The sequence below is a fragment of the Kryptolebias marmoratus genome, linkage group LG21 (genome assembly GCF_001649575.2).
Source record: "Kryptolebias marmoratus isolate JLee-2015 linkage group LG21, ASM164957v2, whole genome shotgun sequence".
NCBI classification, from domain to species: domain Eukaryota; kingdom Metazoa; phylum Chordata; class Actinopteri; order Cyprinodontiformes; family Rivulidae; genus Kryptolebias; species Kryptolebias marmoratus.
The window spans coordinates 3,489,000-3,511,610 of NC_051450.1; the positions used below are offsets into that span (position 1 = coordinate 3,489,000).

Below are 22,611 nucleotides of genomic sequence, written 5' to 3' on the forward strand. Positions count from 1 at the left end.
AGCACTTAAGTTATGCTTTTCAGCCAACTAACATCTCTGCATATATTTATCTGAACTCTGCAGCCACAGATCTACACAATGATAACCTTGGGGTCAGTTTGTGGCAGGTTGATCCGTTTTATCACATCAGTTATAGAACCAGCCATGGTGCTGAAGGTGCTGAGTAAGAGGGGCCACTAAGGACACTTAACCATGGAAACCAACAGAAACTACACTGGCACTGCTGCGGGGACAATTCATGGAACTGCGAGGGGAAATGAGTTTTTCCACTTGGCTTCCAGGTCTTTGTGGAGTCTGTGAGGAGTGGTGCAGTGATCAGTTGGCTTGATAAAATGACTTCTGAAAGGGTCCAGTTGATAAGACTTTCACAACAATGTTCTCCCATGTTCTTCCAAGGCAGGACTTGCTCCCTGCTCTCTGGGAGAGACTTCAACTTCAAATGCATGTCAGGATCCTTCAGATTGTCCCTGTTTCATAAATGTGTTTTCTCAAATAACTTCAATGTTTTTTAAAACCTCAAGCCCCTTTTTTACATTCTTTCAGGCACTTAAAGCACATTAGAAAGGCAGAAACATCACTGAACCTCTGGACTTCCTCTAAATACGCTCGTCCATCTTGCACTTTTCACCAGTTTTCATAATAATCCTGAGACCCAGGTGGGTCGGAGAAAGATACCTGCTAGAAAGATTTTCCAACACAGGCTTCACCTCTTTAAAGACTGCTGTGCTTTATCTCTGTAAAATGTTCACATAAAACTCTATAATGGTCAGAAAGGAAAAAAAGCATTATTAACCTTGACAATGGAAAGTAGTAACCTTTTGGAAAGTAGCACAATTATCCCATAAACTGTTCAGTAATGGAAAGAATGCCATCACACAGAGGGTCTATAAATTTCAAAACATCAACGCTGCACTTTCTATACCAAGAGATCCACTGCTGGGATATGTGTAGCTCGTGTAAAATGAAGCCCAGAACAGCCAGCAGTCACATTTCTTCCAATTCTCAGAGGGCGATAATTTCCCTTCCCAGTGCTGCTCTAACCACCACATTTCGTAACCACTATGTTGCTCCACCAGAGCAGATCTAGCAGTCTGAAACACACTGATTGAAATAAACAAACTTTGCAAACCTCAAAAGAACGCTGCCACTCTGCGAGGAGAGGAAAACAGATGAGTGAGATAGAGAGAAGAGTAGCCAGCAGCGAGGAGACAGGGACAGCCGAGTGAAGTTCAAAGCTCTCCTCTCCGCCCATTCAAGCCGTGCCCCCGTGGCAAAGGGTGGGGTGGTCAAAGCCTATCCTCTCACCCTCTCACCCCTTGACCTCCTGCAGAAATGAGCGGAAAAACAGCTCTGGGCTGCACGCTCCCCACTTCTCAAACCTCGTCCCAAGGGTCTGAAACATACGTATAAACACACTCATGCAGCAGGATGTCAACTTCTAGCTGCACTCAGAACACATACTAAAGTCTTTACTCACACATGTACACAACCAAAACAAACTTTTTCTTTATCCAACTCTAAAAAAAGCCCCATTTTAAGGAAGCTGGAATTAAAGGACCTCTTTTTGTCTACAAGTGTAAGCAGCAAGTCTGGCTCACCAGAAGACGGGGTTTTCAGAGCGGGGAATTCAAGAGTCTGGACCTCAGAGCTGAGGTCTTCTACAGTAACACACAGTCTGTTATGGAACAGAGCTTTTTGTTGGCAAACTTTGGGCAATTTGTGCTAGCTTTATTTGTGATGAACCAAACACATTGGTGGCTTCTTTCAGAAGGACATTGTCTTTATTAAGAAGACACAGGGAGTAACGGAACAGTGTAATGAGAATTAAAACTGTGTGCAGCCAAAGATATACCCTTTACAGCAACAAATGAATGAATGTGTGAGATCCGGCTCTGACTGTCATCATTCCAAACAACCAATAAGGACTTGTACTTGAAGGAATAGTTTGATTCTTCTTGCAGAATTCCAGAGAATCATAGAATCAATGTGAAGACAAATCAAAGCTGTTTTGACAGCATGTGGTGACAAAATGCTGTTTTTTCCTGTAATGAGTCACAGCTTTGTCCCAACTGAAAATGTTGGGACAAAGGGACTTTTCTTTCACTATTTATGAAGTATTCTTTTTTTATTGCTCACAAACTTTCCTTACCTCTTGACATATTTGAAGCTAAACTTTAAAGATTAAAGCAAACTGAGGGGCATCAGTAACCCAGAGCAAGAGTCATTGAAAAACTGAAAAAACAAACTAAATGTGGCTATTTAGATTGTTGTAGCATTTTGTGTATGGACTATTTAGCATTAGCCTACCAACTACACTGCACATGCAAATGTAGTTTTTTTTAATAAATCTTTACATTACCATAACCTTTTTGTATTGCACAGAATTCTGAAGCTATTTGCAGCAAATAAATAAAAGGCAGAGCTAGCTGCACTTCCTGTTCACTTCTGATTGGAATTTCATATTTTGGCCAGAATAAACTGTTTACTACAGCAGTGTAAAGGTTTATCAAATAAACCGCTGGGGAATGTGGAGATTCGAGTTGTGTTAAGGCAGCAGAAATGGGCCCACATTAGCCATGTGACCAGTGAGGCTAATAGCTGCTCAGTCAATCTATATTTCTCCAAACCCAGGTGGTTCAGAGAGTTACATTCATAGGCTTTCCACAGATACCCATTTTAAATAGATCTACCCCTTTAAATAATGACTGCAAATATCAAAACTAATTCATGTTAACTGGTTTGCTGTACTTATTCTAATGTAGACTAACAGTAAGGTCAAATATAAAGAAGAGCCACCGTTTGTTCCAGTGTGGATACCTTTAGTGTGAACTCAAGTCCATCTTCTTTCTGAGCTGTAACATGTTCAGAGTGACAGGCAGAACTCTTTAGAACGGACCTTACATTGAATTAGTTCTGCCTCCTCAAAATAAACCCATTTCCCTCAGTGCAGGTTCAGTTCCAGCCACATTGTTCATTTATTGTTCAAATAAATCAATCTTAAGGGCATGAAGAAAATAGAGAAATGCTCTGTGGAAATTTAAGGATGTTTTATATTTATAATTTATTTATCAACTACCAGGCAAAGTCACAAACCATCATTCGCATAGTGAATAATGAAGCTTTTACTTTTCAGTGAAAAATCATTGTTTCACTTCGACTGTTTCTGATATAGAAAGTTTGGTAAAAGTGTAAAACAGCCAAATAAACTTGTAAAAGACAGTTTGGTTGCATCTTCAGCAGTCCACAGTCCAACTGTCTGTCAGGACGAAGTGGGAAGTCTACAGTAAGGACAGGCAGCAGTAACGCCCTCAGGTGTCCATGTTAGGAACTGCAGCCTTTTCTCCTGCTCTGCTTTTAGGTGAGCCGTGTGAGATGAGACAAGTGCCACCGGTGTGTGAGTTAGAGTACTGATGAGGGTTTAAAGGTGGTCCATGACAGATTCAAGTCTTTAGCCTGTCTTTTCCTGGTTCTGTTTCTTCAAAGATTCGAGCAGGCTCTTGATCCTCTCGCTGGCTGGCTCCCGCCTTCTCTTCTTGCCACTTTTGATGCCAGCAACCTGTGAAGGCAGAAGTAGAGTGGCGAGCCCCCACGGTGTGGGAGTGTTGTTGGGTGTGCTGGTTTTATTTTGCTGGAGAAGCCAGGAGCTCTCCTGACACAGAGCCATAAAGCGGTCCAACTGGGTGGAGTTGACGTTCTTGCTGACATTCAGAGAGGTTTCAAAAGGGTTCTGGATGTGCAGCGGAGACATCTCTGGCTTGTTCTGCTCCTTTCCCTGGGAGAAAAATACAGGCAGAATGTTGAGGACAGCTTTACGGCAGCAGCTGTATGTATGGGACAGTATAGTTTCTTCGTTGGTCACAGTGTGCTCTGTGCTGAGAAACTGGGCCATGAGTGGCTGACTGAAAAACAACTCCTCTGCGCCACCTGCAGGCAAGTAGACGACAGGGAGACATGGACATCGCTCTGGAAAACCTTTAAACTTGTGTGGACACAAGAAGGATTTCCTGAAATGACTTAGACAGTGAGTGCTGTGAGTATTAGCAGCAGAAGTGCATACAGTCATGTCCAGTAGTAATCAGAAAGAAGTCAGTAACCTTCTGTGGTGAAGCTGAAGAGTTGCAGCACAGTAAAACAGATTTATAGCAGCAGTGAAAGCTTCTAGAGCTCAGTCATGGCCACAGTCTGCCTGCAGGCTTCCTCAACTGTGTCCACCTTCACATCAGGCCCATATATCAGGCAGGTAGGTCCGTCTCTCCCAGTGCTTCCCATTTATTAAACCTCAAGCATCAAGCAGGTTTCTGAATGTGTCACACTGAACCTCCAATGCATAAAACCCAACACTCTGTGTACAGATAATAAAAACTAATAACCAAGCTGCAGGTTCATTACTGAGAAAAACTAAATGTGGAAAAGTCATTCTAAATAACACTACCACTTTATTACAGCTGCTGTTTACTTCAGGTGTCTTTTGATGTGCAGTCTGATTTGTTTTGGTGAAGAAAATAAAATCAATAAAAAACTAAAAACAAACAAAAAACAGAAAGAAAAGCATTCAGTGCTGAATGTGTTTGACTTGTTGCTGTGGTTCCTAAATACTTTTTGAAGGTTATAAATGTCCTATTATATGGGTCAATAGGGGAGAAGGTGGTTAAATCCCATTATGTTTCTGGAAGGGCCTGAGTACACTGAAGGTCCAGGGTTAGGATGGTTTAATCAGTCTTATTCTAGTTCACATTTGAGCAGTAATATGATTGTTGTAAACAATCCTATAACACAATGTAAAATAATTCTAAAGTAATAAGAACTCATGTGAACTTTATTTACAAACTAACATTGTTTCTAATAATGATATTGTTACAGACACAACTCTTTGGTTAAATAAAGTGCTTTGCTCCTGACTCTGTGCAGGGTGCAAACAAATCTCAACACTATCAAGGCATTCTGCAGTGAAAGGAAAACAAAACCTCAAATATATAACTGATAAACAATAAATTGTCGTGTCATTGTTCATGTGTGCTTGTGTATGCACATGGAGGTGTCACAGTTTTTCTGTCTGTGCAAGAAAGGAGACATGGGGAACAATATTTCAGAGCCACTGTTATAAACTAAACAGGCGATGATCCATTTCAATTTGCCCTTATATTTCAGAAAAGAGAAACAGTTTAAAATAAAAACATACCTTTCTGATATTTATGGACATCCTGCTGAAGGGGAAAGTGGCATAGAACTCAAAGAACTCACACAGTAGTTGCTCTGAAACAAACAAAAGACAGGAAGTTAATTGAAAACCTAACAACCATTTGAAGGGCTTTGCATCAACACTCAACCTTTCTTTGATTTGTCACTCTAATACAAGTTTTATGCACGTATTGTATTTGCCCCGGAACACATTTCCTGTCACATTCAAATGTTTCCGATCAGCCAACAAACTTTAACATCACAGGAAGATACCCAGAGTAAATAAAGAATGCAGGAGTCAAAGGATGGACAATAATTCTCCTCTCTACCAGGTAACCCTGCAGGAGGATGCCGGGCCTTCAGTTCAGCTCTGAATTCTACAGCAGGACAATGATCTGAAGCAGAGCCTCTTTAAAGACTCATCACCAGTTATCACAAACAGCAGCTGTTACCAGTTACTCAGTGACTTATTACTTCTTCCATAGGGCCAGCTTGGTTCAGATAGCTTTTTTCCCCCTTAATAAATGAAATCAGAATTTAAAAACTGCCTTTTGTATTTACTCAGGTTATCTTTGAAACTAACAGATGATCTGAAAGGGGGCGAATCCTTTTTCACAGCTTTATAAATCAAATGAGCACTCCTGGCCCTGGTGCTTACCCAGCGTCTCTGTGTTGTTCTGAAGCTGGATCTTGCTGAAGTCTCTGACAAACGTGCAGTCGCTCCCCTCAATCATGCTCCTGTCTTCAGGACCTTGGGGGACAGGAGCAGTGATACAAGGTAAAATAACTGCCTTTACACACCAACGGTGGTCATAAACAAGTCCCAGATGGAAAGGGAAGAACAGTGTGTAAGGCATCGCTCAGCATTGTATATCATGTCCTTCCCTGCCTGGTTCACAGATCCAGTGGGTCTGGATGTTAACCGCTGTTTAAATAGCTGCCTGTATGTGTTGTGTATCTGGAGGAGGTGGGTCATCCACCTCTCTGGAAGCGATGGATTTTTTATTGTCCTGTAAGCACTCTGTGTGATGGAGTCTGGAGGGAGGAGAGGGGGAGTTGATTGCTTTTGGAAGACAATTATCAGACAGCCAAGGTGACAGAGGGAAGGAGAGGCGGTTGATGTGTTGGTGCTTCAATTAGACCGGCACACAAGGACCCATATTAATGACATACTGCAGAACTAAGAAGGTAAAGGTTTGCAGTAAAATCAGTGGCACATGGCTGTTATTAATGTGGAAATCTGAGTTCACTTTCCAGAGACAAAAAGCATCTAAAATCAAAAACTTTGTCATGCACAAACATATCTCAGCTACAGGTTGATTAATAGGAGCTCCTGTGGCCAATGCCAATTTTAGAAATCAGAGCTGCTACACACAAAATGTACATGGACATAAAACACACTACACATTTTTCATTTAACAAAAAATATCAATAACTACTTAAATTAATGTATATTTAACGACTCTAAAATAATTTGTACACCTAAAATAAAACAGAAGAGGTTTCTCTATTAAAAAACCTAAATAGTAGACTACTGTAAACTGGTTTGTAGCTGCAGCATCATTTTTCTTGTTAACTGATTAATTATGCACAAGTATTGCTTATTGGTGATTTCTTTTAAAGTGGCTGATATCAGCTAATTAATCTAACTCTAGTCTTAACTTTAGACCCAGGAGTGACAGAGAGTCTCTGTGCTGAGGTGTTACCAGCTGGAGGAGAGTGTATAACAATATGACTCTTCTTCTGTCTGAATGTATTTATGACACTGAAGAATGAAGTACTTTGACCTCTTGTAAATGAAAGAGTTTATTCATCAAAGTTGATCTAAAAGTCTTTTTATTCTAAGCTTCAGAAGACATCTTAAATACCTCATGTATAAAAGATCGCGTAGGATTCATACTAAAAGTGTGCGTACGCCAAACAAATTCAGATTTATAAAACCATGCTGAGCCAGCTGATCAGTGTTATTTCATGGTTACCAATGGCAACCACGGAGAAAAGAGCAAAGAAACTAAATGTCACCGAGGCAGAAATCGGTGTGTTGGTGAATGAGGTGGAGAACAGAACAAATATCATTTTTGAGAGCTACAGTAGTGGCGTTAGAAATAAAAGGAAGCCTTGTGAGCGGCAACACGTTGGAAAGGAGGTTAGCAGGCAGCACCTGAGGGGGTAGTCACTGCCCCCTCAGGTGTTAATCTGTGGTCATCATCCAAGGAGAGGATTGTGATGGGGAGGAAACTTATGGCTCACCAGCAGAAGCATAAATAAAACTGCTGTTTTGAAAGCTTATGATAGTTGATCTAAGATTAAAGTTTGATTCTGGAGTGAAATTAAATATCTGAGAGGAATCATGATGCTTCACCGTCTGTGTCGCCAGTTTCCCCGTCTCCAAAACAAACGTATATGGGACGCAGGGCTCAGAGTTTACGTGAGGGACCGCACATTTTCCCATCAAGTTTGTGTTTTATAGATCACAAACTTTGCGTGGAAAGTGACGTACACAAGTTTCAGGCCCTGTTTTGTGTATTGGCCAGCTTTATAAATGAGACATCTGGACAGGGGATCAGGTTCGTGTCTATATGCCCTGTACTGAATTCTGTAGACCCACTCTTAGACTCAATCTCTAAAATGTGACAAGACAATTAACTGCCCTGCACAGTAAATGTGTGGGAAATGCAAAGTGCTGACTCAGCCTTAAAATGCCTTTGAATCTTCTGCAAATCCCAGACAGAGCCAGCCTACAACCCACAGGAAACCTTCAGACAGTATACACCCTGGGGTCATGTTGTCTGTGGACTACGGCTGCACAAGATTAGAAAACCTTGTGATTCGCAATATTGTTTAATATTATAATGACAATCTCAATTGTCCTTACCTTCTCTGCTGTCATCACTATCATCTAAACCAGGTGTGGACATGAAGACCAGGAAGAGTTTGTTGGACTGACCAAATATATTATTCTCATGCAGAGCATAAATCCAGGGTACTATAAAAATATAAAGGCATATGATTTATTGCAGACCAAGCAGTCCTTCGTGATATTGCCCTCCGATACTGCGATGGTGATAAATCTTTGATATATTGTACAGCCTCACCATGGGCTGTACCTTTTCTCTTTTGCAGATTACTTTTAACAGGAAAACACCTCTCTTCTGTGCCACAGAAACAGGACAAAAGGTCTCACAAGTCAAACAACCTCATCCTCTTATGCAATCAAAATCCTACAATAACCTTCATTCAAAAACTGTATTTCTTGGTTATGTTCACATTTACTTTCTTTTATTCACTCACTCCTTTTCTATACTTGCTTACTTCTGTTCTAGGCTGCAGGGAATGAAGGATTGGGGGGGCGGGGGTAGAGGTAAGGGCTGGTGCCTGTCCTAGCAGTCAACAAGCAAGAGGAGGGTACACTTTGGACAAGTCGTCAGTCCAATATGGAGGGTATGGAGGAAACCAGAATACCCAGAGAAAACCCACTCCGTGCTCAGGGAGAAGATTCAAACTCCACAAAGAAAGGTCAAGGTTTGAATGTCTTTTCTGTGAGCCAACAGGGATGATTTATTAGTTTTATTTAAAAAAAATAATCAAACACACAAACAACTAATGACTGATGTAAGTTGATCATTTAAGGCAAAATACTGACATGTTCGGACTGTTAGTCAGACCATACAATGTGTTAAAAAACTGACACATTTATAAAGTTTTTCAATGTAGAAGAGGCTTACTAACATGAGACTGCACGGTGTGGCAGTGGTTAGGACTGTTGTTGCTCCCCCAGGTCTTTGTGTGTGACGTTTGTATGTTCTCCCAGTGCATGTGTGAGGTTCCTCTGTGTACTCCGGCTCCCTCCCACAGACCAAAACATGTAGGTCGGATTAACTGGACATTCTAAATTGACATACAGCCAGCCTGCATGGCTGTCTTTCTTTTTGGTCTCTGTGCTGTCCTGCGATGGACAGGTGAGGCCAGCAGACCAGAGCACTGACACCCCAGGTCCCTCTTGTGACCAACATTAATTAGGTACCGAATATTTGTTGCTATAGACTGGTTAATAAGGTGTTTGATTAGATAATAAAAATATGCTAATTAAAGCATCCCACATTTTGTTTGTAGGCTAATTTCGACTGAGCTGTCAGCCTTTGTAAGTTGCTGGTCAGGAAGTGAGCGGTACCTGCGAGGTCCCGGAGGTGGTCCAGTGTGGGGATAATAGGAGGCCCTCTCCTCTGCAGGAAGAACAGCACCATGATGGTCAGTGAGAAGTTGGTGATCCAGGCTCCTGGTATGCTGCTGGTGATGCCGTGAGACCGAGCCCAGCTCCGAATGGTAAAAACCAGACTGCGCACCCGGGGGTCCAGCTCTCCATACAGGTACAGGAGCTCTGTGCTCTTCATCGCCACCCTGTGGAGAGAACACAGAAGGACAAATGTTTATTATCTGCCAGACAGGACTACACAAACTGTAATAAAATATAACAATCTGTGTACATTATAATATGTACTAAATGATTAATGCTCTTCTTGAATTAGAATGACTTCAAAGGTTGCACTGAGTCATTACTTTACCAACGCTTCATAAAAATCTATCCAGTAATTCAGGAGATAGTTTGCAAACAGAGTTGACTCCTAAATTAAATGCTGAAGTTGTGAGTCCATAATAGCTGTCAAAATATGCTTTTTACATTTTTTTAAGGCTTTTGATTAAACTTTTTATGCTTCTGACAAATTCTGCATCATTAAATGTTCGGTTGAGGGGTTAACCCCTTTAGCACCATAATAATAGATATATTTATTAAGACGCCTGGTCTTTCTCATCTATTTTTGTCAATTATTGTGTCAAAAAATGCCCTGTGTGTAAATAACTTACACCCTTTGTCCAGGAGAAGTAGAACTTTCAAAATCTATCAAGTATTTACCATTCTTCTGTAATTAAACACCTAAAACTGGGTGTTATAAGGACAAAAACAGAAGTGAGTTTTCTTCAACTTTCTTTTTACAAATTCTTGAAACATGCAGAATGAACATTTCTGAGATTGCAAAAATCTAATTCAAGCTATTTTACAACAGCTCAGGAAGTCATGTGCTGCGGTGTCACTGGTGAGCCCTGTGGTTTGAAAAGGGTTAATGTAACTAAAACTTATCAGGGTTTTTGTAAAAATTGCATTAAAAAACAGCAAATATTCCTCACTTTTATTTTATTTATAATGAAATTTGGCAATCAGTTACGGACATTCTGTTAGAATACAGAATATCTCGGCACAGCTCATTTGTATATGATCTTTTGCTCTAACACACTCCACTGATTAATTTTCTCCCCCAAACGTCTGACAACTCTAACCTTAGAACTTTTAGTCACCGTTTCTTTTCAGAAGAAGAGAGAAGAACTTTACCTTTTTACTTTTGAACTGTTCTCCCTCCAACTCTGTTTACATGTTGGGATTATTTTACTGACTCAGTATCAATTGCAGATGATGTCCAGCTCTTTTTGGAGTGGTTAGCAGTGAAGAAGCTGGGATAAAGAGCAGCACCTTCCAATCTGAGCCAATGGTCCTCAGTCAGAAAAGGGTGTACTGCACCTGATTCAGGTTCAGAATGAGGTGCTGCCTCAAGTGGAGGAATTTAAGTATCTCAGGGTTTCGTTCATGAGTGAGGGAAGAATGGAGCGTGAGATCGACATGCGCATTGGTGCCGCTTCCACAGTATATCTTACTCTGTACTGCTCCATTGTGGTGAAGAGGAAGCTGAGCTGGAAGGCATAACTCTCAGTTTACCGGTCTGTCTACGTTCCTACCCTCACCTACAGTCATGAACTTTGGGTAGTGAGTGATACAGGCGGTTGAAATGAGTTTTCTCTGCAGGGTAGGTGGGCTCTCCCTTAGAGACGGGGTGAGAAGTTTTGTTATCCTGGAGGGACTCGGGGTAGAGCCACTGATCCTCCACAGTGAGAGGAGCCAGTTGAGTTGGTTCAGGCATCTGGTAAGGATGCCCCCTAAACACCTCCCTAGGACATGTCCAACTGGAGAGAGATCCCGGGGAAAACCCAGGACACACTGGAGAGACTACTTATCTCGGCTGGCAACACCTGGGAACACTTTGGAATCCTCCCAGAAGACCTGGAAGAGATGACTATGGAACTGGACCTGACCTGACTCTGGAACAAGCGCTAAATAACGGATAGATGGATGAATATTTGTTGCACTCTGACTGCTGGTTTCACTCATTTATTACAAATTATGTGATTAATGTTTGCTTGTGAATGATGCATATTTAATGGTTATTTTTACCATAGATGATACACATATACAAAAAATTCTAATCAAAAACATTGAAAAATTGCATATTATGACAGTTATTATGGCTTCTAACCACAGCTCAATATCTATAAAACTGATTAAATTATAGCCATTTTTATGTTCTCTAAGTGGAGTTGATGGTGGTGGCCATCTTGAATTTGGTTGGCTCCAAAAGTTGGAGAAGTAAACCCAATGAATATTTCCTCACAATTTCATTGAAATCTATTTAGTGGTTCATGACATTCACTATATTGCCAACAGTATTTGCTCGCCTCCCTTCAGACATATGAACTTGAGTGGCATCCCATTCTTAATTCATGGTTTAATATGATGTTGGCCCACCCTTTGCAGCTATAAGGGCTTCAACTCTTCTGGGAAGGCTTTCCACAAGGTTTAGGAGAGTTTATGGGAATTTTTGACCATTCTTCCAGAAGCTCATCTGTGAGGTCAGACACTGATGTTGGACAGAAGGCCTGGCTCACAGTCTCTGCTCTAATTCATCCTAAAGGTGTTCTATCGGGTTGAGGTCAGGACTCTGTGCAGCTCAGTCAAGTTCTACCACACCAAACTGGCTCATCCATGTCTTTATGGACCTTGCTTTGTGCCCTGGTGCGCAGCCATGTTGGAACAGGAAGGGGCCATCCCAAACTGTTCCCACAAAGTTGGGAGCATGGACTTGTCCAAGCTGCTGAAACATTAACAGTTCCTTTCACTGAAACTAAGCGTCTACCCAACTCTGGAAAAAACAAGCCAACACCATAATCCTCCCTCCACCAAACTTTACACTTGGCACAATGCAGTCAGACAAGTACCGTTCTCCTGTCAACCACCAAACCCAGACTCATCCATCAGATTGCCAGTCAGAGAAGTGTGATTCGTCACTCCAGAGAACATGTCTCCACTGCTCTAGAGTCCAGTGACGGCGTGCTTTACACCACTGCATCCGACGCTTTGCATTACACCTGGTGATGTAAGGCTTGGATGCAGCTGCTCGACCATGGAAACCCATTCCATGAAGCTCTCTATGCACTGTTCCTGAGCTAATCTGAAGGCCACATGAAGTTTGGAGGTTCTGTAGTGATTGACTCTGCAGAAAGTTGGTAACCTCTTCACACTGTACGCTTCAGCATCCGCTGACCCCACTCCGTCAGTTTACATGGCCTACCACTTCATGGCTGAGTTGCTGTCGTTCCCAGACACTTCCATTTTCTTATAATACAGCTGACAGTTGACTGTGGAATATTTAGGAGAGAGGAAATTTCATGACTGGACCTGTTACACAGGTAGCATCCTATCACAGTTCCACGCTGGAATTCACTGAGCTCCTGAGAGCGACACATTCTGTCACAAATGTTTTTAAAAACAGTCTGCATGCCCAGGTGCTTCATTTTATACACCTGTGGCCATGGCAGTGAACACCTGATTCTGATCATTTGGATGGGTAAGCAAATACTTTTGGCAATATAGTGTATTTAACTGACAGTTGACTGCAATTAGCTAATGGCAAAGTTCTGACCAAAAATCATGCAAAATCTCAGCTACTGCCACACCAAATTTTAGAACACAATCAGTAAGACTGAACAAATTATAGCCATTTTTGTGATTTTAACATCAGTTTGTTGTGGCAGCCATCTTGAATTGACTTACTTTCTGTAAGTTTCATTAAAATTTGTCCAGTGGTTCATGAGATATTCTGGTAACAGACAAAAATATAAAGACAGGCAAAAATATTTTTGCCAGCCTTTTCCCTTTTTACAGAAAGCAATAATAAATTCAGTTAAAAAAAGCCAGTATTTTGTCTTACTAACAAACTTAAATCTGTAAATTAAAAATATTCACAGCCTTTGTAAAGTGGATGAATAAGTGAGTTCGAAGTAAAAGGTTTAAAAGCTAATAATGAACATCAAATGTAAGTGCAGCAACAATCTCCACTGGGCGGCAGCATTCAGCTTCCCTCAGTGCTACTTCTTTCTTCACGGCCACTCTCTGCTTTAAAGATCAAAGATCACAATTTGAGAAAAGTCCCTCTAACCTCCGCCCACAGAGGGTGCTTCCACTCCATTTCCTGAGAAACTGCAGTGGTTTTAGTTAGCAGGTGTGTCACAGCAGCTGATGAAAAGATGTCTTTGAATTTAGAGTGGAAGAAATGAAAGCACTTTGTCCGTCCGTTACAGCACTTCCTGTGAGTCTGCTTTCTCTCTGGGGCTTTTGCAATGTAAATGTGACAAAAACAGCATTAAGGACAGTTTCTCTGAACCACGAGGATTAGGACTAAATCAGAAGTGACATTTCAATACTTTGCTAAGTGAAACTGAAGTGTTTGTGACTCACGGCAGAACAAATCAGAACAGACATGAGCACCTGTTGTTGGCTGTGAGGTCACACTGGAAACCCGAGGGCTGGTGGGAAAATCGGACCAGTGGGCATCGGGCATTCAGGATCTTCTGCACCCCTGCACACCCAGGCCCAAACTGATCCACACATTCTCCGATCACAGACAGGACGCTTTGGGTGATGGCTCGCTCCGAGTTGACCCGCTTCATCTGGTACTCCAGGGAGAAACCTGATTTAGGCTGCAGACAGACACTCAGACATGTTTACTGATCCCAAAACAAGTCATGTCCGTTTCTAATGCAAGTTCTTTATGTTTTCTAAATATTTAAAGCAGCATAACTGCAGACAAAGTCCACATAATTAATGAAGCAAGAATTATTCTGTAGCTTTTCCTCTTGACTCTAACAGCTAATGTCAAAGTTGTGAAATGTGCAGCGTTCAGGATATGTGTTGTGAATGACTCCCAGCTACTACCACACCAAACTTTACCTTATTATCTGTAAAATTCACTAATGGTAGAGCTATTTACATGTTTTCTAAGGTCAGTCGGCTGTGGTGATCATCCTGAATTGGGTTGAATCCAAAAGTTAATTAGCTCTAGATGATTACTTTGAAAGTTTCATTAAAATCTATCCAGTGATTTATGAACAGACAAAGAAACACAGACATGGGCAAATCCGTCCTACTTTCAATAGCAGGGGGATAGTTAAGGCTACCAACACACAAAAACTGAAGCATCCTTATTGCTACTTGACATTTATTTATCTATGTTTCTACCACAACTTAAAAGGCATGTCTATCCACAAAGGGAATAGTGTAATATGACTTTTGGTACCAGTACAACAGAGACAAAGGATGCAGGAACAATGTCGAACAGCTGAGGCTGCTGCTACTGATCATGCAAGCATAAAAGCAAATGTATTTAACTGTACAAATTCAGTCACTTCTTAAAGGTTTCACTGTTCACAAATAAATCTTCAGTACCAAACATACTGAGAAAGCTGCAAAATCCTGACCATTACCGTTTTTATGTTCCACCCACTGATGCTGTCCAGATCAAGGAACATGTCCAGGTCACAGCCAAGTTTCCCAAAGCCGTTCACTGACGAGCCAAATGGTCTGATGGTGCATTCTGGGAAATAAGCAGCTGCTATGTCCTTGAGGAGAGAGCAGACGAGGAAACGCAGCCTGCTGTTCTCCTCTGTGAGCTGATAGGCTTTGGTCAGGGACAATATCTGCTGCTCCACCTGGGAGAAAACAGACATGAGATGTGTCACTGCAAATCATTTCGTCCATCTGAACGCAACCAAGAAGGAGAAAACCCAAATGCTTACGGTCTCCTCCCTGGACAGCCTGTGGATGAGATCATTGATGGGAATGGAGGTTTGAGGCTGACACTGAAGGCTCAGCTGTTGGTTTACTGAGCTGAGGTTTCTGATTGACAGAAGTCTTGATTTAAAAGGCACTATAGATTCTTGGCTGATACTTGGGATAGTGGCCGATTCAAGTAAAGAAGAGACACTGTCCCGACTGGCAAATTCCACTACAGCATACACTCCCTGCAGAAACACAAACCCATCATTCATTAAAAATAAAACAAACCTCTAAAGAAGTTAGAGGCAACATACTTATTAGTATAGTGTGGTCTTTCACTTACATAACTTTCATAAAAGAAGTACTTCTTAATGTCACCGTGCTTTGATAAAAACTTGAGGAACTTTTTCTCACTGGTTCTGGATTGGCAGCTGATGAGAACAGATTTCTCCGCCTGATCTTGTCTCTCCACTTGGAGAGCGTGCAACGACTTGCATTCAATCTTTTCTGCTGATGACAGAGCAGAAGAACAATATCTTTTAGACAATATCCTTTTGTGGAAGGGATTTTTAAGCATCAGTTAATCATTAAAATTAAAAAGCTTTTTTTCAACAAAACGTGTTTAAAAAGTGGCAGCAGAAAAGTTATACGAGTCCTGTATGACACACAGCTAGCCAGAAGTTTACATTTATACAGACACAGTCTAATGTGTTCACACCTTTTTGTTAAGTAAAGAAAAACCCAAAAAGGTCACTGAACTAACTTGAAATTGACCAAAGTAATACAAATAAAAAAATAAAACTCAGACAGTGCTTTTCACACCATCAAATGTTGTTTGAGCCGAAGAGGACTTAATGGAAGATGACCGAGGAGGACAACAAATCATAAAAAACAAGACTGGAAATTGCCAAAATGCATATTGAAAAAACACAAAGTCTCTGGAATAATATCCTTTAAACAGATGAGACAAAACTGGAGCTTTATGGCAACAAGTCCCATCATATCTATGTTCTCAGACCCAAAAATGAAATGTACAAAGAAAATAACTCTACCTACAGGAAAACAAGAAGGCTTGGTTCTGTTCTGGAGCTGTTTTGTTGCATCTGGAACAGGATGTCTTTCATCTCTTCAGGGTCCAATGAAATCTGAAGACTATCAAGGCATTCTGGAGCTAAATGTGCTGCCCAGTGTCAGAAAGCTTGGTCTCAGTCGCAGGTCATGGCTCCTCCAACAGGATAATGACCCAAAACACACAGCTCAAAACACCAAGAATGGTTCAGAACAAAACACTGGATTATTCTGATTTAAATCTTATTGAACATCTGTGGAAGGAGCTGAAACATGCAGTCTGGAGAAGGAACCCTTCAAACTTCACTGTTTGTTCATGAGGAGTGGGCCAAAATACCTGTGGTAAGGTGCAGAAGTCTCAAACAGAGGTACAGAAATCACTTGATTGTAGTGATCGTCTTCAAAGGTTGTGCAACAAAATATTATGTTAGAGGCCCCATCCTTTTTGTTGAGGTTACTTTCATTCGTTTTTCAAAAATGACTGATTTTCATTAGTTGATTTTTAGTATTTTTTCTTCATTACGTTTGTCAGTTTGTGTCCTTTGTGGGTTAATTTTTAATGAAAGAATAGAAATTTGTTCGTGTTTTGCATGTCATGGACATAAATGTCACAATATGAGTACTTTAAGCTATTATATACTGTGTATGTATGTGATGTGTGGGTATATATATATATATATATATATATATATATATATATATATATATTATTGCATACATCTCTAGTACAGACAAAATAAAAAAAAATTTGACATAAGATCAAAATTTTACGTACCTGGTAAAAATATAAATCTTATATTTGTTAAGTTGCAAATATTCTGCCAGACACTTTTGGCTGATAGCCACCATCAAGTATCAGGAATTAGGTTGATTCCTTTCGGCATAATTGGAAACATTTTATTAAAATTATTTTTCTCCTTCACTCACATCTTTAGTTAGCTTTTATTGGCCCAGTCCAGTTGCACCAGACTGTTCACATTTTGACTGTAGCTGAAGGTCTGAGATGATGAACAATTCTGCGTCTGTGGGAGACACAGATACTGCAAGACATCTTCAGCCCCTTTTCATGCTGCCAAACCATGAAAGAGCAGGTTTCTGTTTGCTGAAAAACTCAGCATACTCAGGGCTGACTTCACATGGCGATTTGCCGATTTTAAAGGCTAGAAAACCAGGTTTGAAGTGCTCAGCAATCCATTTGCAGCTGACGTGGAAAGAGCACCATCAAATCTCCAAATGGACCTGATTGAGCTCCAATGTAGTGACACCCTGAAAGCAAAATATGAGTCTATGGGCGCTGCAGAGTTTCCACGTTTCCTTCCCGACACAATGCCGCAACTGCTGAAACACTCTACATGTTTGGCAGCACATACCTGTGCGAGCAACTGTTCTCTTTAATGAAGATGAATAAAACATCCTGCAGGAGTCGCCTTACTGATGACCACCTTCACTCAGTCGTGAGGATTTCCACAGCTCAGAGCCTGACCCCAAACATTGATGAACTTGTATCCAGAATGAGACAAAGTATCTGTCTCAGACTAGTGGGCATCAGAGAAGCAAACTGAGCTTTAACAGATTTTCAGTTGTTATTGCAGTTTGAACTTTTTCTCATGGACAGAATGTTTTTTTCTTTAAATAAAATTATTTTAGGCTGTTTGCAGGTAGAAGAAAAAATTAAACTTGAATTTGCTCTGGATACGTTGCAGATAGAGCCATAAGAAATGAAAGCAACTGATTTTCTTTCTTTTTATGTAGTTTATTTAATGAATGATGCTGTTTTAGAGGCATTAACATATCGGCCTCGTTAGTTTCAGGTTCAGTAAGTGCAATGTGGTCATATCAGTAAGTTATCAATAAACATAGAACCGGTTCGGCCTTTGACTTGTGTTTTTTTTTTTTATTCTGGCCCACAATGTATTTGAATTTGACATCCCTGATCCAGAGTGATTAACTACTGCATTACTTATTACTGGAACTGATTTTAAAAAGACTGTAAACGCACCTTTTTTTTTTTTTTTTTTTTTCAATTTCAGTAAAGATTCTGGAAGCAAACATTAGAAATAAGTCCTGAAGGTGAAGAAGGTTTCATTGATTTCATTTTTTTTTAAAGAAAACAAATCTATTAATACATGGGAATCAGTCCTCAAACAACCACATGACTAAACACAGGCCAACCATGTTGCATACAGACATTAAACTCAAGTATGCAACAAGCTACATTCAAAAATGTTAAAGTCTGTGTACAAAGCATAAAGACAATGCCAATAGGATGCAAACATTTTCAGAATATGCCCAAAATCTACGACAGATTTGAAAGTCGATGCAACAAGTCTCTAAAGTCTTTTTCATGTCTTTAAAAAGCATACATTGACAGTACAACCCATTATTGGTAACTAAACAATTATTTAAAGTGTATTTGTAGGACTTTACAACACGTTTATTATAGGTTGGTGGCTTCGTATTCCTAGAATTTATCCAACAGCACGTAAAAAAAGTTTATTTTACAGTATTCGCCACTGTCCACCAAGTACATTGCACAGGTTTCAAATTATGACTCTTGATATTTTGTAAAACTATCCAAATGAACAAACTGAATGCCGAAAGTTACGTCTGCAGAGATGCTTTTCTTTTCTTAAAATTATGTATGAAATTATTTAAGCATTGTGGACTGAAGCCAAAAATGCATAAAAACAAAAGTTTCCTCTATGGGTTTTGCAATGACTAATACTAGGTACCATTAGCTAGCCTGCTAACTTATTAAACATTTATGATACTAACCACTTTCATCTCCCCGAGCTGCCTCCTCTTGAGCGACAACAGCTTCTGTTCCAACACACCTGTGAAGAAATGTATCGAGTCTGTGGAAACAGTTTACTAAGCTAAACCTTCCCCTCATATGTAACCTACACACGGTAAAGGAAGACGCCATAGTTGTTAAGAATAAAGCAAAAGTACGCATGCGCTTCGCTGAGCCTACGGGAAGCGAGAGGTACCAAAAAGGAAATTTATGTTTATGTAGCATACTTTTAAATCATTTTCTATATAACACAAAATATATTTTATATTAATTAATTATTTCAAAACATTTAATATAAAACTTATTTAGGACTTACGGCCTTCTGTGTGCTTGATAAGCTTACGTAAATTGAATTTAGTGTCACCATGCAGGACGTTTTGTAGACTATGACCCCAGCAAATAAAAACGAAATTTACTGGAAAAAAACATGATCGACTTTCTATCTCAGAATACAACAGAAAGGGTAAACGAAAGCTACAAAGGGAAAACAAACTCCCTCCTACGCGCGTGTGCACTTCCTGTGTTTACTTTCTCGTGCGCAGTCAGGGTTCACGTCAGTCGGCTTCGGACGCTGGAGCAGTAAGATGCAGCTGACGACAGAGCGCGTGAGCTTCTGATCAGCGCGTGAGCTTCTGATCCGAGCTGGGACGGTAAGAGCCTAACGGACTCTTTCTGGTATACTGTTTCTAAACAGCCGGTAAACGCTTCATTATATACCATATCTTTTTTTTTTCTTTTTCTCAGAGGCAGTAATCAGCATTTTAAAATGCAATGAAATCATTATTTTTGTATTAGTCAATTTTATCATGATTACTGGTAAGCAGTGAGATCAGTTTGTCTTTAAAGTAACAGATTTGCAGCCAGAAGTAAACTAGAAATGTGTCGGATTACTTTTTAAGCACACACCACGTACTTGACTGTCAGATGTTGTTTTGTAGCTACAAACTGAGGTCTGACCTTTCCTGGGGATTCCCAGTTTGACTGTGAAACTCTGCTCTTCAGCCTGGAAAACAGCCCTCTGAGGCTAAACTAAGACTAAACCTCTGTCAGTTCAGACAGAATGTAGTGTAGCAGTAGCTGAGAGCCGTCTCTAACCCATATTCTGAATGCTAACAGATTGTTTCTAACTTTTGTATTGTGCACTGCTCAGCTGTTGTAAAGGGCTCTATAAATAAATGTTAATTGATTTGATGGATTCATCTCTGTTTGTTAACAAAAGATTTACTACATTGGTATATCAATCATTAATGTGCACTGTCCCTTTTAAATAAACAAATAAACAATAGATTGCTGCCACAGCTAAACCATATTAGTCAACACAAAACTGTCTACAGTCAGTTTTAGAGATATTGGCCAAACTTTTGGTGTGGTCACAGCTGAGAGTCATTCCTAGACACACTTTGAGCGTGACGTCTCATAATGCTGCAAATTATTTTCAAGGTTTGACCAAAATAGTTACAACTTTGTCATCGGTGGTCAACATAAGATGATCTTTGTCTAAAACGCTGGCTTGAAATGCATTCCTTCAAGGAACACTAACCTTTAATTTTAAATGAATCCCATATTTTATTTGTTTAAGAGTCCATCTGTTTGCATAAAAAGTAACTTTCCTCTTATGTTGAATTGTAGATTGACTGATCAAGCAGCAAGATGGATTACAAATATGAAACTGGACTTGAATTGCTGTTGGCTCACATGAATGTAGAGGACATTATCAACGCAGCAGAGACTCTCTATCAGCTCGACGAAGAAGAAGGAGGCTTGTCCTTTGATGAAGAGAGTCTTTCCCAGGAGGAGATGGATGAGAACGAGGAGACGGGGGAAATGGTGGGCTTGGGGGATGAGCAGAAGGACAATGCTAATGGAGTCGGGGGTGTTCGGTACGGGACAGTGACAGACCTGCTGTCATTTGTGAACCAGCTGTCCAACATGCAGGCGTCAGCCCTGCAGCACCTACATAAGGAGATGGGAGTCCTCTTGAATAAGGTAAGAGTTTGTCGATTGACTGAATCACCAAGACAAATTGAAATGCTTGCGTGTATAAAAATTTTATATGTTTCCATTTTTCTTTGCAGAAATATATGGCTGTTAAAAAAGGCCGCTATCAGATCAACATGGACGTACTCCTTTTTCCGTGGAAACTAACCTACAAGAATCATGGCTCTAGTCTTGTGCCTAAGGGCTCATTTGGGAAAGTCCACTTGGCTCAGGACACCACAACCAGGAAGAGAATGGCCTGCAAACTGGTGAGTGTCACTGACTAAAACTCTGACTCTGACTTCTCAGAACTCTGGCTCTCAGTGCCAAATCTGCCCTCTGCCATGATGCAGGTGCAGTTACTGTTTGGTCTGTGCAAAGATTACCCATCAGAGTCCGAGTCAGACAGTCTTTATTGACATCTCAGATACATACAGGTACATACTGAAACGAAACAACGTTCCTCCAGAACCACGGTGCAACACAGAACAAAAGTGCACGACATTACAATCCAGTGCAAATGCACAACAGTACAATACACATGCACACACAACATTGGCTGTTTTTTTTTTCTCAAAGAGGAACAAAGTACAGTGCTCAGAAAAACGTAACCATTAATGCAAGAGTGGAAACTTGATAATTTCACACAGCAGCTCTGGATGCTTTTGACATTTTTTGTAGTTTTTTCTTTAGTTTTTCAAAAATAGCACACTTTTCACAACATATTTTATGTTTTTCTTATGTACATTGAATTTTATTTGTGCATGTGTATGCTTGGGTTTTGTTACCCTTTTAATCACCTACCTTGTCAGTTCTGGTAGTCTTTAGGGGGACCAGAGCCCATTCCTAATATGGTGGAACATTGTTTTTGGGTTACGGGTTAGATTTAGGGCTAAGGTTTGATTTGAGTTTAGTTTAGGGGTAAGCATGTACTGGTAATGTTTAAGATTAGGGTTAGGGTCTGCGTTAGTCTACAGAAATGAATAGAAGTCAATATCCCAGTAAGGATAGAGATGCAGACTTGTGAGTGATGGGTTAGGGATGGGGGTTTCTGTTTGTTTGCTCTGCCATACACACTATCAAACCTGGATAAAGTACTTCCTGATCACAGTAATGTAACAGCATGAGTACACACTGCTAAGACTTCCTGGAACTGGTTTTCAGACCTGTTTCACAGCAGACATTTGGACTTGAAACTGTAAAGAAGGCACAGATGTATGAATGTTCTGCTCATGCACAACTGCAGCCCTCATTATACACCTGTGCCTTTCCTCAAAATGTCTGATGGAAAGTAGGCCTGTTTAGTTAGAACAATCATTTCATAAAAACAGTGAAAGAACAAATAAAAACTTAGCATAAAACAATTTGGAGCTAACAAACATGCTTTAATTTTTTACTTTATTGCACAGTTCTTTATGTGGATATGCTAAGTTTTGAGCTGCAGCTAGCAGCTAGGAAGCTTAACCTGTCGCTTGCAAAAACAAAACAATAACCACAAGCACCCATCCATCCATCCATCCATCCATCCATCCATCCATCCATCCATCCACCCATCCATCCACCCATCCATCCACCCATCCATCCACCCATCCACCCATCCATCCATCCATTCATCCACCCATCCATCCATCCATTCATCCATCCATCCACCCATCCA

General features: G+C 40.5%; 2 protein-coding genes across 4 annotated transcripts in view; one reads left to right on the forward strand and one right to left on the reverse strand.

Moving 5' to 3' along the window:
- Positions 1–3,032: 3,032 nt before the first annotated feature.
- LOC108247127 (mitochondrial poly(A) polymerase) lies at positions 3,033–19,150 on the reverse strand. 2 transcript variants are annotated; one of them, XM_017435030.3, is made up of 9 exons: positions 18,959–19,150; positions 15,459–15,622; positions 15,136–15,360; positions 14,824–15,048; positions 13,829–14,040; positions 9,350–9,576; positions 5,837–5,929; positions 5,180–5,253; positions 3,033–3,772 (listed from the first exon to the last, which is right to left on the reverse strand). In XM_017435030.3, exons 1-9 carry the CDS (start codon positions 19,137–19,139, stop codon positions 3,449–3,451), a joined length of 1,725 nt encoding a protein of 574 aa, XP_017290519.2. In that variant the 5' UTR covers positions 19,140–19,150; the 3' UTR covers positions 3,033–3,448. The 2 variants fall into 2 exon arrangements, with proteins under 2 accessions (XP_017290519.2, XP_017290518.2); XM_017435029.3 differs by having other exon boundaries at positions 15,459–15,625; positions 18,959–19,149.
- A 337-nt stretch (positions 19,151–19,487) lies between these two features.
- map3k8 (mitogen-activated protein kinase kinase kinase 8) overlaps positions 19,488–22,611 on the forward strand; it is a 9,822-nt gene continuing 6,698 nt past the window's right edge. Inside the window, exons 1-3 of one of the 2 annotated variants that reach the window (XM_017435031.3) lie at positions 19,488–19,627; positions 20,607–20,963; positions 21,053–21,223. In XM_017435031.3, coding sequence (XP_017290520.1) covers positions 20,628–20,963; positions 21,053–21,223 — 507 coding nt within the window. In that variant the 5' untranslated portion in view covers positions 19,488–19,627; positions 20,607–20,627. Of the gene's footprint in view, positions 19,675–20,606; positions 20,964–21,052; positions 21,224–22,611 lie in introns of both variants that reach the window. The other variant, XM_017435032.3, reaches the window with a different exon arrangement.

Bases quoted from the DNA above. Each gene is read 5' to 3' on its own strand.
- LOC108247127 (XM_017435029.3), bottom strand. From the start codon at position 19,139: ATGCGTACTTTTGCTTTATTCTTAACAACTATGGCGTCTTCCTTTACC. The intron at 15,626-18,958 runs GTTAGTATCATA...CTCTGTCATCAG, and splicing joins AGCTCGGGGAGATGAAAGTG to CAGAAAAGATTGAATGCAAG. The intron at 9,577-13,828 runs GTGCTCATGTCT...TTCTCTCCACAG, and splicing joins GACCTCACAGCCAACAACAG to GGTGGCGATGAAGAGCACAG.